At 59.1% G+C, this 12923-nt stretch overlaps 1 protein-coding gene across 3 annotated transcripts in view; it reads left to right on the top strand.

Moving 5' to 3' along the window:
• Positions 1-12923, top strand: part of CPT1A (carnitine palmitoyltransferase 1A) — a 43911-nt gene that overhangs the window by 14721 nt on the left and 16267 nt on the right. For all 3 annotated transcript variants that reach the window (XM_037062565.1, XM_037062566.1, XM_037062564.1), the window contains 9 exons: positions 950-1121; positions 2700-2801; positions 3629-3766; positions 4172-4249; positions 6488-6595; positions 7222-7309; positions 8244-8439; positions 10352-10540; positions 11132-11237. In XM_037062565.1, the coding sequence (XP_036918460.1) occupies positions 950-1121; positions 2700-2801; positions 3629-3766; positions 4172-4249; positions 6488-6595; positions 7222-7309; positions 8244-8439; positions 10352-10540; positions 11132-11237 (1177 nt within the window). The remainder of the gene's footprint in view (positions 1-949; positions 1122-2699; positions 2802-3628; positions 3767-4171; positions 4250-6487; positions 6596-7221; positions 7310-8243; positions 8440-10351; positions 10541-11131; positions 11238-12923) is intronic.

Genomic DNA, 12923 nt, shown 5'->3' with positions numbered 1-12923 from the left:
GACCTGGCCTGCAACCCAGACATGTGACCTGACTGGGAATCGAACCAGCGACCCTTTGGTTCACAGGCCGGCACTCAATTCACTGAGCCACAGAAGCCAGGGCTAGAAAGATAGGTTTTGAAGCAATGCATTTGACCTTGAAGAAGTGTTTCTGTGTCACTTCATTATAAACGGTTAAAGTGACGGTTCCAGAAACTGGTGATGCCTTCACCTTGTGTGTTGGCTGTTTTGGCTGTTTCGAAGGACACTCAGTTCTTATTTTGTAAATATCTTGCCGTTCTCCAAACAATGGAAACTAAAAGCAAAACCACAAAGGTGTGTGAGTGGCTGTGTTCTTCCTCGAGTCTCATCCTTGCCGTAAAGTACGTCACTTTCCTCAGCAGACGAAAACTTCCTGTCTTCGTCCTGTAAAAGATCGTTTTACAGGGTCGGTTTCTCTGTGTGCGCAAAACAAGCCCGCTTGCTGTGAATAGTGGAGGCAACAGTTTGGCCAAATGGTCTGGGTTCTGTGTAAGTAACAGTGACATCCAGAGGGACATTTGAGACACAAGATAAGGGATAGGATGGGGATGGCTGGGCGCCTTTATTCCGGGGGCAGGCTGCAGCCTCCCGCGTCACCTCTGCCATTGTCCCGAGACCCTGGAGGCCGCTGTGCATTTACCCCTTTGCACGAATCGGCCTCCCCTCATTTTGAGGATCGCGGATGCAGACGGGGCTGGTGCCCGCCAAGGCGAGAAGCGCACTGCCCGGGTCTCCACAGCGGGGCTGAGACGTGCATCCTCTCTCGTCAGGCCCGACTCTCGTTCCTGACCCCGGGGCTGCCGTGTCCTCAGCGTCCACTGTGGTGCCTGGCCGCGGTGGTGGGCGGCGCCTGGTGTCTGGAAGGGCCAGTCCCCGGAGCCTCTCCTGCTGCTCATGTGTCCCCCCCCTTTGTCTCGTTGTCACGTAGGGGCTGCATGTCCAGCCAGACGAAGCACGTGGTCAGCGGTGTGCTGTTTGGCACGGGCCTGTGGGTGGCCCTGATCTTCACCATGCGCTACTCCCTGAAGGTGCTGCTGTCCTACCACGGCTGGATGTTCGCCGAGTACGGCAAGATGAGCCGTGCCACCAAAGTCTGGATGGTAACTGAGCGCGCGCCTAGGGCACCCTGTCCCCTGTGCCCGTCACACCTGCATCCCCAGCCCTGAGCGGCCCCCATTCTGTTAGCTGGTCAGTGACTCGGATGACCTCAGGTTCCGCAGGTCCTCGAGGTCATGCCGATTGTCCTTCTGCGTCTAGCGCGTCTCACTTAGCCTAGAGTCTCATGGGGACGCTCACGGGACCTATTCTTCCTTTGACCCCTGGTGACTCGGGTGCCGACCTCTACTTGCTGGAGGGGATGGATTCACCATGACTCAGAAGTTTGGGCCAACGGATATTTTTCTTGAGGGACATTTGGGAGCTCTGAACGTTGCATGTGAATGTGCATTAGATCGGTGCCCCTGGTCATCCATGAAGTAAAAGTGCCACCTGTTCACTTCCTGGTAGCTTTGCTTTTAAAAAATTTTAAACATTTTTATTTGATGTTTTTGAGAGAGAGTAAGAGAGAGGCATCAATGTGCTGTTCCACTTATTTATACAATTCATTGGTTGATTCTTATATGTGCCCTGACCAGGGATTGAACCCCCAACCTTGGCGTATCAGGAAGGTGCTCTAACCAACTGAGCTACCCAGCCAGCATTCTTGTAGTTTTTCTAACTTGAAGTCAGGGTTAAGTGGTTTCCCTGCTGACCAGTCCGACCCGGCCCCCTGAGAGTCACTCACGTGCCATGTGCCAGGTCGTTTGTGCCGATTCCAGCCGGTGCTGGCTCTGTCTGCGGCTCGTTGGCGCCCTCCCAGACCCCCGGGACCCGCAGCGGCAGAGGTCTGGGAGGCACCCCTGTGCCCGAGCCTGCCGCACACCCCGCCTGTCAGTCTCTCCCAAACCAACTTCCGCTAGTGCTTAGAGTAAGTTTTCTGGTTTCAAGAGAAGCAGAATGGAGCACGCAGGACAGACGCAGACAGAGGTGGCCTCCCCCACCTCAGCAAACAAGTGATGCCCCTGCAGGTGACACTCAGGGCTGATGTCCCGCTGGGTCCCAGTGCTCTTCATCATCAAGAGTCACCCCCCACACCCACCTCATGAGCCCTAGGAGTCCCTCTGAGGTCTGGTCAGCATGAGATGACCGGTTATTGCACCAAGTTCAGATCACTGCAGCCGAAAGCAAGGGCTGATGGCGGGCAAATGTGCTGGCTGCAAGCCTTGACAATGACCGAAGGGCCACACTGCTTCTGGGACTGGCTTCAGGTCCAGGCACCTTGGCTCAGAGCCTGGAGCTGATCCTGAACCAAGAGCCCCGCAGGAGTAGGTGGGCAGACTTACCCCTCACGCAGAAGGGCAGGCAGGCCTCCGCGTCAGGGTGCCCGAGGAGGCCCCTGGCCAGAGGGCCTGGCGCCTGGACCAGGTGGGACACCTCGGGGCGTCTCTCTGACCCAGGCTTTGTTAGGCCCTGTGGTTATTTGGGGACCCCTGCTTCTTTGCGAAGGCTTGTGAGGGGAGGGGCGGAGAGCAGACTGGAGGAAGGAGGAGCCGCCTCAGGAAACTGGAGGTTGGAGGCCGTGAGGACGAGTTGCAGGTCCTCAGCGTCGTCTCAGCTTTTCAATGTGCCGTTTTTTTCAGGCCATGGTCAAGGTCTTTTCTGGCCGCAAACCCATGCTGTACAGCTTCCAGACGTCTCTGCCGCGCCTGCCGGTCCCCGCCGTGAGAGACACAGTGACCAGGGTGGGTGTGGCCGCGCCCATGGTGGTGCCCACTCAGAAATACTGGTCGTCCGTGGGACTGGGACTTACAGCTTAACAGCGGTTGTCAGTTAACTGGCCGTCGCTCGGGTGTGGAGCCCCCAACACACAGGGGGGCCATCCTAGGAGGCCATGTCCCCCACCTGTCAGCGCAGCATAGGCCCCTTTGTGAAAGGCGTCCCATTTGACAAAGAAGCCCTTTGGGAGGTCTATCCACCTACCATCCAAGTGCACCCGGAGTGTCCGACTCGGTGCTTTTGCTGGGTCCGCGTTTATCAGATGGGGCTCATAGAACCTTCACCTCAAAGTGACCACATCAGCCACTTGAAAGGGGACCGTTCTGGGGCAGTAAGTCCACTCACCATGTTGTGCAAATCCTGGACCTGGAGACCGGGCCTCCGCCTGGTGGCATGATGGTCCCTGTCATTGGTCCCATCTTCCCCCATGTCATTGCACATCATAGGCCATCGCAGCCGAGGAGAGAATGGAGCCCTTGTCATGGGCCCGATAAGGGACACCCCTGACATTGCTTCGTTCACTAACTGGGGCCGTGTCCAGCTAGATGTCACCTGGGTGATTGGCGATGCAGGATCGGGGGTGTGTGGGCCAATTAGGAGGAAAAGGTTTAATTGTTCCGTTATCAGCCACCCAGACTATCACGTAGCATTGCAGTGGGCCGGCGGGCGTGGGGGCCAGCAAAACCGGCCTAGGGGGAGACTTGTACCTCTTCCCTGATATGCTGAGTTTTTAGTTTTTTTCCTACGGACACCACGGGTTTTAACTCGGCTTGCGTGTCTCTTGCTACCCCAGTATCTGGAGTCAGTGAGGCCTCTTATGAAGGAAGCCGACTTCAAGCGGATGACGGCTCTCGCCGAAGACTTTGCCGTCAGCCTCGGGCCCAGATTACAGTGGTACCTGAAGTTAAAGTCCTGGTGGGCGACCAATTACGTAAGTGCACACGCACGGTTCTTCTCGGTGGAGCTCTGTGTGAGGCTGCCGACCAGTCCGTGACGGGGCGTTGGCATGTGAACCCGGTGGCGGCGGGGGTCCGGGTTTTGGGGAGCAGCGGACATGGGGGAGAGGTGCCACCTGGGACCCAGACCGAACCAGCAGGGGGCAGGAGTGGGGCCCAAGTGCCATCTGGGATGGTCCTGATCACTAGGAAATGTCGGCAGTCCTCCGCCGCCCACTCTTTTGATCTGGTCTTTTAATGGGCTGCAGAATGAAGGCGGCCCTCCCACCAGCTCCACGTCCTCACCTGATCGAAGCCCGCTTTCTGCCTCCTGTTTGCCGCAGTCCACGCCCCTGCAGGCCTGCGTCCGTCTCACTGTGCTCTTGTGTTTGCACCGACAGGTGAGCGACTGGTGGGAAGAGTACATCTACCTCCGGGGCCGGGGGCCGCTGATGGTGAACAGCAACTACTACGCGATGGTGAGTCTTCGTGCCTCGGCCTGGGGCGCGTGAGGGCTCGGCCGCCCTGCTTCCCACTCCCTCTGCCCGAGGCTTCACGCACCCACCAGGGAGCCACGGGACACGCCCCGGTGTTGGCGAGGCAGCTCAGGGCACCGCGCTCCTGCCCGGGAGTCTGGGTCACTGAACGTCCCTGTGGCCAGCAGGCATTCCTCCCAACGAGAGTGGGTGCCCCCACCCCGTTTTCCTAACGGTGCTGCGTCAACACAGTGTCGCCATGGCGTGAAGGGCTCGGGGAAGCATTGTCAGCCAGCGTTGGCCACCAGCCTGCCCGCTGAGCTTTGTCCCTCGCCCTGAGACAACACAGAGTCACTTGTCACGTGTTGTTTCCCCGTGTCTGGTCTGTTGTGACACTGGTGGCCCGGGGGGTGGGGGTGTGCGCGTCATTATTTTGTTAGAAGCCCCTCAGTGTGGCTTCCAGGGCATCGTTTAATCACTGGTGAGTCAAATTCTCTTTCTCTTGCTTTTGTTTTTTTTTTAAGATTTTATTTATTTATCTTTAGAGGGGAAGGGAAGGAGAGAAGGAGAGAAATATCACTGTATCGTTGCCTCTCATGTGTCCCCTGCTGGGAGCTGGCCTGCAACCCAGGCACGTGCCCTGACTGGGGAATTGAGTCGGCGACCTTGAGGTTTGTGGGGCAACGCCCCACCTGCTGAACCACACCAGCCAGGGCTCTTTTTTTTTAAAGGTTTTATTTATTTATATTTAGAGGGGAAGGGAAGGAGAGAGGGAGAGAAGTATCATGTATGGTTGCCACTCATGGGTCCCCCGCTGGGAACTGGCCTGCAACCCAGGCATGTGCCCTGACTGGGAATCAAACCGCAATCCCTTGGTTCGCAGGCCTGCGCTCAACCCACTGAGCCACACCAGCCAGGGCCCAGGGCTCTTTTTTTAAAAACGGATTTGAGAGAGTGAGAGAGAGAAACACCAGTCGTTGTTCCTCTTGGTCAGTGTGTTCGTTGGCTGATGCTTGCATGTGCCTCCACCGGGGACTGAACCCTGCACCTTGGTGTCCGAGGACATCGCTGAACCAGCGGAGCCCCCCCAGCCAGGACCCCCTTCTGTTCTTTACCTCCTTTTATTTTTCCCCTGCATTTCTCTTTATGGCTTGTTCCTTCCCTCCTTGTTAAATTTTTCTCTCCTTCTCCTTTTAGCTTTTCCCCACCAGAAACACTCTCAGACTGGCGGCACAGCTGTGGGCCTGGTGCCCGGGGTCTCGGAGAGGGAGCTGCCCTCCGCGGCCCTGTCCCCGTCCCACGCCGGCGGGGACACTCTCTCTGGGTCCAGTCAGACCGTGTCCTGCGGCCTTCTCTCCCAGTCCTGGAAGATGACCTTTAGAAATGTGTCCCAAGGGTCGGGGAGTCGCGGGCACCGGAGCGCTTGGTACAAAAGGTGGCTTTCTGCTCCGGCTGCTTCTCGTGCAGGAAGCCTCCTGGCCGCCTGCTTGTCTGTTATGTCTGGTTTTCCCTGTATGTGTTCGTCCTATGAGGGTATTTGGGACAAAATACTAATATCAGTTTTTCAATTTGAATTATATTCATTTAAAAATTAATTAAAAATTATACTGTTACCTTCCCTGGCTGGTGTGGCTCAGTGAATCGAACCAAAGGGTTGCTGGCTGGATTCCCAGTCAGGGCACGTGCCTGGGTCACAGGCCAGGTCCCTGGTGGGAGGCACGTGAGAGACAACTGCACATTGATGTTTCTCTCCCTTTCTCCCTCCCATACCCGCCTCTAAAACATAAATGAAATCTTTAAAGTATGTATATGTGTGTATATATGTATACACACACATACACTGTTACCTTTAGTGGCCCAAAAATTACTTGGGGGTTTGTGTTCTTATAAACCATGAACAAAATAAAATTTGTGCCCTGGCTGGGTAACTCAGTGGGTTAGAGTGTTGTCCTGATACGCCAAGGTTGCGGGTTCGATCCCCAGTCAGGGCACATGGGAGAACCAACCAGGGAGCACATCAGTAAGGGGAATGACAAATTGATGTTTCTCTCTTTCTCTCAAATCCATAAAATAAAGCGAAACTGGCAAAGTTCAGGAAACAAACGAGTTTGTTTTCCAGCAGCGCCAGGGTGGCTCTGGGCCCGCGTGGCTGACTCACACGGCCGCCACGCCCTGCCGCGTGCTCAGGCAGCCTGCCAGTCCCCGCGAGCTCTGTCCCTGCTGATCCGCATCCCGTTGTAGGACCTGCTGTATGTGAAGCCCACGCACATCCAGGCCGCCAGGGCGGGCAACGCCATCCACGCCATCCTGCTGTACAGGCGCAAATTAGACCGGGGGGAGCTCAAACCGGTGAGCAACTGGCCGCTTTTCTGGGCAAACTCTTCCAAAACCAGCCTCAGGGGTCTGTGTCACTGCTCAGTGGGTGAGTCCGGTGGAGACCTGCCACCGCACTCGGGGCGTGGACACAGCCATCCGTCCAGGTTCCCTCCTCGTGTGTCTGCGCTCGGCCGCCCCCGTCCCCTGTCCCTTTGCTGCGCCCCTCCCACCCTGTCATCCCCCAGGTCCCCCTGTCCTGCCTTCTGTCACTCTAGGCCCCTTTCCTTTTCACTCGGTCTGGTGTGCTCACTTCCGTCATTTGCCTCCCAAAGAAGCTCCCATTTACTTTGAAGGGAAGTGATACAGCTGGTGAACCACTTGGGGGACACGAGACACTTCTTTTGTAAACAGCCCTTGGTCCAAGTGTTGGGTGGTGCAAGACTGGTTAGAGGGTGCTGCTCAGGAGGTGACATCGCCGGAGGCTGTGCCCTGTGTGGCCCCGCCAGTCCCCGGGGAGTGGCTGTTGTTTACGCATTAGGGGAAGGTTAAGCCAGGCCTCGCCGGGGGCTCGGAACGCAAGTCCTGCGTTCCGTGTGTTGGAGTTTGCCCCTCCCGCGCCCGTGGAGTGTTTGTTTGTGTGACACACTTTTCTGTCACAGATTCTTCTCTTGGGGTCCACAGTCCCGCTCTGCTCCGCCCAGTGGGAGCGGATGTTCAACACGTCCCGGATCCCTGGAGAGGAAACGGGTGAGTGCCGGGAAGGGGCGGCCCTCCGGCCGGCAGCGCGCGTCTCGGGGCCAGGCCTCCGCCGCCCGGGGAGGTGCATTCCCAGCTGGCGCGCTCCTTTGGATGCGGTTGTCAGCGGGCTCTCTCTCGGAGTTTCTCTTTCTGATGGTTCGGTGTTGGTGCGCAGAGACGCACCTGAGCTTTGCGCCTTACCTCTTCCCACAGCATTCGTCTGTTCCCACGGTTTCTGTGTGGAGTCTTTGGGGGGGGGTGTCCAGCCCGAGGGCCTCATGCAGCCCGGGGGGGCTGTGGATGTGGCCCAACACAAAGTTGTAAACTAAAACATTGAGACATTTTTTGTGATTACGTGTCGTGATGTATTTACTGTGTGGCCCAAGACAACTCTTCTTCTTCCAGTGTGGCCACCCCCGCTGAGGGCTCTCTGTGTGTAATATCCGTCACCTGTAAATAGAGATGGTTCTCTTCCTTCCCCTCCAATTGGGCGCCTTTCCTTTTGGGGCCTGTACTTGCTCTGGCTGGGACGTCCAGCACCGTGTTGAGTAACAACGGTGAGAACGCGCCCTAACGCAGTGACGTCCACAGCCAACACCCTCATCAGTGCGCTGCTGAGAGCTTTTCCTTTAGGACCAGGAACGAGACACTGTGTCCTCCTCCTGCTCACTGTCTGAGGGCTGTGACTGCAGGGTCCGTGTCACTGATGAGAAAGTGGAGGCTCGGGGCAGGGGGTGGGGGGTGGGGGTAGGGTGTTAAGTCCCGGGCCCAGGCTGACAGGTCTCCCCTGGGTCAGGCTGGTCTGGCTCCGGGGCTCCGGGCTCTGGCCCCTGCTTCGCCCTCTGCAGAGCGGGGCGGTGCGGGGCGAGGGGCGGGCGCCTCCCTCGCCGCCTCTGACCTGCCACCTCTGACCTGCGCCGCGGGTTTCACGTCTCGCCCCCAGACACCATCCAGCACGTGAGGGACAGCAAGCACCTGGTCGTGTTGCACAAGGGGCGCTACTTCAAGGTCTGGCTGTACCACGACGGCAGGCTGCTGCGGCCCCGGGAGCTCGAGCAGCAGATGCAGAGAATTTTGGACGACCCGTCGGAGCCGCAGGCCGGGGAGGCGAAGCTGGCAGCGCTCACCGCAGGAGACAGGTGCGCGGCTCCTCCGCCACGGGCGTCTGGGGCAGGGGGCTCCCGGGGCTCTCTCCTGTCCCCGGGGCCTATCCGGCAGGAGGCGTGTGTCCGAGGGCGGGGGCGCCCCATGGGACGAGAGCCCTCGTTGGTTCGGCTTTGTTCCAAGGGAGCGCGTCTCACCCTGCCCTCAAGTCACTGTGTGTGCAGTTTCCAGGGCAAACGACAGAGAAGTAAGGAGTCAGGCTTCTTCATGGGCTGCCTCGTGTGGAATTTAGGCCACTGAACGAGTGTAAACTAAGGCCTATGTCAGGGCTCGTTCCTGGCCTTGTTCAGAGGTCACTCGGAGGCCTGTGGTGGCCTGGGGACGCAGCCAGCACACATGTCTCAGCCTCGGCTCTGAGATGCTCGGGGCCAGATCCCCGTTCGGGGGGGCCCTGTCCTGTGTGTGGGGGGTGATGACGAGCACCTCTGGCCCCAACCACTGGATGCCAGTGGCAGTCCCCTCGTAGCTACCAGCCACACTGTCCTCAGGCTTTGCCTGAAGTGTCACTGGGGGACGGTATCGTCCCTGTCAGAGCCCTTGAGGTACAGCAGTGTGGCATTGTGACCTGGCATTAGGAGTGAGGTGGTGAGACCTTTCCGCAGAGAAGAGGACGGTGCCCCGGGCAAGGGCACCCAGGGGCAGCAGGGAGCTACAGGGTGGTCAGGAGGTGAGGACTTGAGGCTCCTGGGGCCCCGTGGGCCGATGGCATTTGAGCACCATCCTGGGACCAGGTTCATTAAAGGGGCCACTCTAGGCTACAACGACCCGAGCTGATTTACGGGACTGTTCTGGCTCCAGGGCCCCTGGACACGGGGCCCTCGTGTGGGGAGGACGGGACACAGCAGTGTGAGTGGGAGGGGCGGTCTGGCTAAGGGGCCAGGGGAGTTGGGCCACTGCTGGGGCACAGACTCGACCAGAAGGGACAGTGGGGGCGTCCTGGGGAACGAGCCCACATCCTGAGTGCTGAGTGTCAGCGGGGCCTTGGATTGGGCCGGGTGGTGTGGGGCGCAAGGGCCGCCGCGGAGTGGGGCACCGGCCACCGCTCCCTCCTCGGGGCTCCGTGAGCGGGCGCCCAGCGCTGGTGCTGCCTGCAGGGGGTGCCGTCCATCCTGGCCGCCTGAGCCCTTCACACCGATGCCACTGTGGCTGCCAGCTTGTCACCTGCCTGAGCCCACAGACCCTGTGTCTAGTCACGCTGTCACCACTGTTGTCACCTGTTGTGGGGGCAGTAGTCACAGCCGGGCCATGTGGGGACCCATCATGTTTACGGGCCTTTTGGCACCATGGGCGCCTTGGCCACCCCCCTCCCCCCCCACGGGGAGAGAAGAGGGCAGGAGATTGGCCGGATGACTGTGGCCTGGGAGGGTGGGCAGGGGCGCAGGACCCAGCGAGGCCTGAGTGAGGGGCTGGGGGCCATCCGAGGAAATCGGGGTGGCTCCAGGGAGGCTGGTGTCAGGTCAGGTCCCCGTGTCTCACGTAAGATGGGACAGAAAGAATCCCTTGAACTTGGCTGCCGGGTGTAGTGTCCCTCATCATGGGATGTCCTTTGTCATTTGTAGTGTGGACTGGGGCAGGCTGGCGTGGGTTTGAATCCCTCTCTGCCACCAAGTAGTTGTGACCGCATCTCTGTGCCTCGGTTTCCTCATCTGGAAGCTGGGCGTGGCAGCGTAGATCAGAGAGCTGGTCCTCGGAGGAGGCTCGGAGCAGAGCCTGGCACGGGGGAGCTTACATGCCCTGGCTGTGACTTCGTCAGGACAGTCCTAAAACAGGCCCTTTCCCTGAAGTTCCTAAAAGCCTGTGACAACTATGAAAAACAGTGTCATTCCAATCGTCACGTGCAAGGTGATGCCCTCAGACCAGTCTGACTGTGTGCGACCCTCCCCTCAGAGTGCCCTGGGCCCGGTGCCGCCAGGCCTACTTCGCGCGTGGGAAGAACAAGCAGTCCCTGGACGCGGTGGAGAAGGCAGCGTTCTTTGTGACGCTGGACGACACGGAGCAGGGGTACCGGAAGGAGGACACCGAGACGTCCATGGACAGCTACGCCAAGTCGTTGCTGCACGGCAAGTGTTTCGACAGGTACTGTCCTCGCGGCGTGAGGGGCAGAGGTGTGCCCGTGAAGCTGGGAGGGGCCTCCCACGTGGCCATCCGGCCTCGGGCGTCTGCGCCCGTAAGGAACGAGGCCTGAACACACAGCTGTTGGCTGTCTCATCCTCACCCAAACTCTCTGTCTGTCTGTCACACACACACTCTCTGACATCTGAGATTCTACCCCGTTATGCATGACCACATCCATGTGGAGGTGCTGGGGCGGTGTGGGTGCAGGGAGCCCAAGCGGGAGAGGGCGACGGACGGGGCCTGGCCTGCGAGGCCTTGCGGTGTCCGCAAGGTGGGGCCCTGCCTGCCCAGCCGGCGGGGACAGGCGCACACCCTCCCTCCGCAGTCGCCTCACTCGTTACAGCTCCGTGTCCTGTTGTCCTTCGGGCCCTTGTGTCTGAGTCCGGCGTCCGCCGTGCGCCTCTGTTCTCACTGCAGTGCATCCCTCACCCCGGGGACTGTTTGGGGGCCAGGTGCACAGTCAGCGACCCCGGCCAGGATGAAACAGTTACGGTTTTTGTGTATTTCCCTTTCTTTGAACTTCCACGTTCCACAGACGTGTGTTTCCCACAGGTGGTTTGACAAGTCGTTCACCTTCATTGTCTTCAAAAACGGGAAGATGGGCCTGAACGCCGAGCACTCCTGGGCCGACGCCCCCATCGTGGGGCATCTCTGGGAGGTGAGTTGCCGCGGGTTTCCCTGGCGCGGGTTCCATTCCGTGGTGCTCATCAGACTCTGCGGTAAGCGTTTTCACGTGTGTCGGTACTGCGCGTGAAGTCAGCACACAGACCCGAGACTTTGCGGCCCCCCCCCCCCCCCGACGCCAGGTCCCCCACCTGGCAACACATGTAGAGCCACCGCTCCCCGTGGGACGCAGACGGCGGAGCGGCAGGGACATCAGGGCAGAACCGGGGCTCTGTTTGTTCCGGAAAACCTGCCCGTTTGCTGTGCTGTCTCGGTCGTGCTGTCTGGGTCTTCCTGCTGGGCCAGGTTTGGGGCCAGATAAGAGCGCGCATCTGAAAATCTTGGTTTATAAGAACACAGCACGCCTTTTCCCACATTATTTCATTCTTTTTAAAAAGATTTTATTTGCTTATTTTTAGAGAGAGGGGAAAGAAAGGAGAAGGAGAGAGAGAGAATCATCGGTGTGTGGTTGGCGCTCACACGCCCCCTACTTCGGACCTGGCCTGCAACCCAGGCATGTGTCCTGACTGGGAATCGAACCAGCGACCCTGTGGTTCACAGGCCAGCACTCAATCCATTGAGCCACACTAGCCAGGGCTGGACACCTTTTTACAAGACTGTATCCACCCATTTGTTCCCCTGGGGCTACACAGATTGTAGAGTGTACCTTGCATTCTGCCACAGGGCCTTTGTGCCTGCTGTCTGCCAGAAGATTCTTCCCCTGCCACCGGCCCCGTGGGACCACACTCCTCAGTGTCCCTGTCCCCGGCGGTCTCTCACGACTCAAGTCAGGAGCCCCCGTCACCCCTTCCTTGACTTCTCTTGACTGTGTTAACCTCCGGTTGGGGTCCTGGCAGAATGTAACCTGCTGTCCCTTCAGCATGGGAGGTTTTCTGTACAGGAAAGGGGAAAACAGGGTCCGTCTTTAAGGCAGCGGCGTGGTCCTGAGACAGGTACCTGCCAAGGCAGCCAAGCCCCAAAGGGTCCCTCGCCACCACCAGGCTCTGCCAGTGCCAACAGAGGCTTGGGGCTCCTCTCAGCAGGGAAGCCGGCAGACATCAAACCGCTGGCCCGTCCGGCTGGGACCAGAGGGCCCTTTATATCTCCTTCCGGAACGCCATAGTCCGTTCCAGGACTCGGCGCTGTAGGTGCCCGAGAGCTGGTTCTGGTACGGAGGGTGCACCTGCCTCACAGTAGGGCGGTCTCTGCAAGAAATACCCCAGAGAGTGACCAGGTCAGGGGTATTTCTTAGGTTCTCCAGATACGTGGGCACAGGCACTTAGTCTTAGACCAGGGTGACCCATTGTAAGTAGTGACGTTCAACGGGCACAGCCCAGCTGACAGAATGACCTGCGGCTCAGGGACCGTGTGGGGACCCAGAGGCTCCCATGTGAGTGCGAGCTGAGCCTGAGTCCTGGGGGTCCGTGCCGGGTCAGAGGGGCCTGAGCGGCGATGGCAGTCGCGCCTGGTCCGAGTTGGACTCTGCTCGCTCTCCATGGGTTCCTGGCGTTTAGACGTGCTGGACGCTGTGTTCCGGTGCTTAGCGGCTCAGACGCAGCAGTGCCCTCTTTGGGGCCCGGTCTGCATGGCCCCCGCCTGCCCCTGTGCATGGGCCCCCACGCCCCCCAGAGCCCCTCGCTGTCTGACAGTGTCGCCATCCGACCTCAGGTGGACTGTTCGT

Source organism: Sturnira hondurensis, unplaced genomic scaffold, assembly GCF_014824575.4.
Source record: "Sturnira hondurensis isolate 20B ecotype Veracruz unplaced genomic scaffold, ASM1482457v3 Scaffold0014099, whole genome shotgun sequence".
Classification (NCBI taxonomy): domain Eukaryota; kingdom Metazoa; phylum Chordata; class Mammalia; order Chiroptera; family Phyllostomidae; genus Sturnira; species Sturnira hondurensis.
Note: the sequence above shows the minus strand (reverse complement) of the source record. Positions and strands in the feature narration are given on the sequence as shown.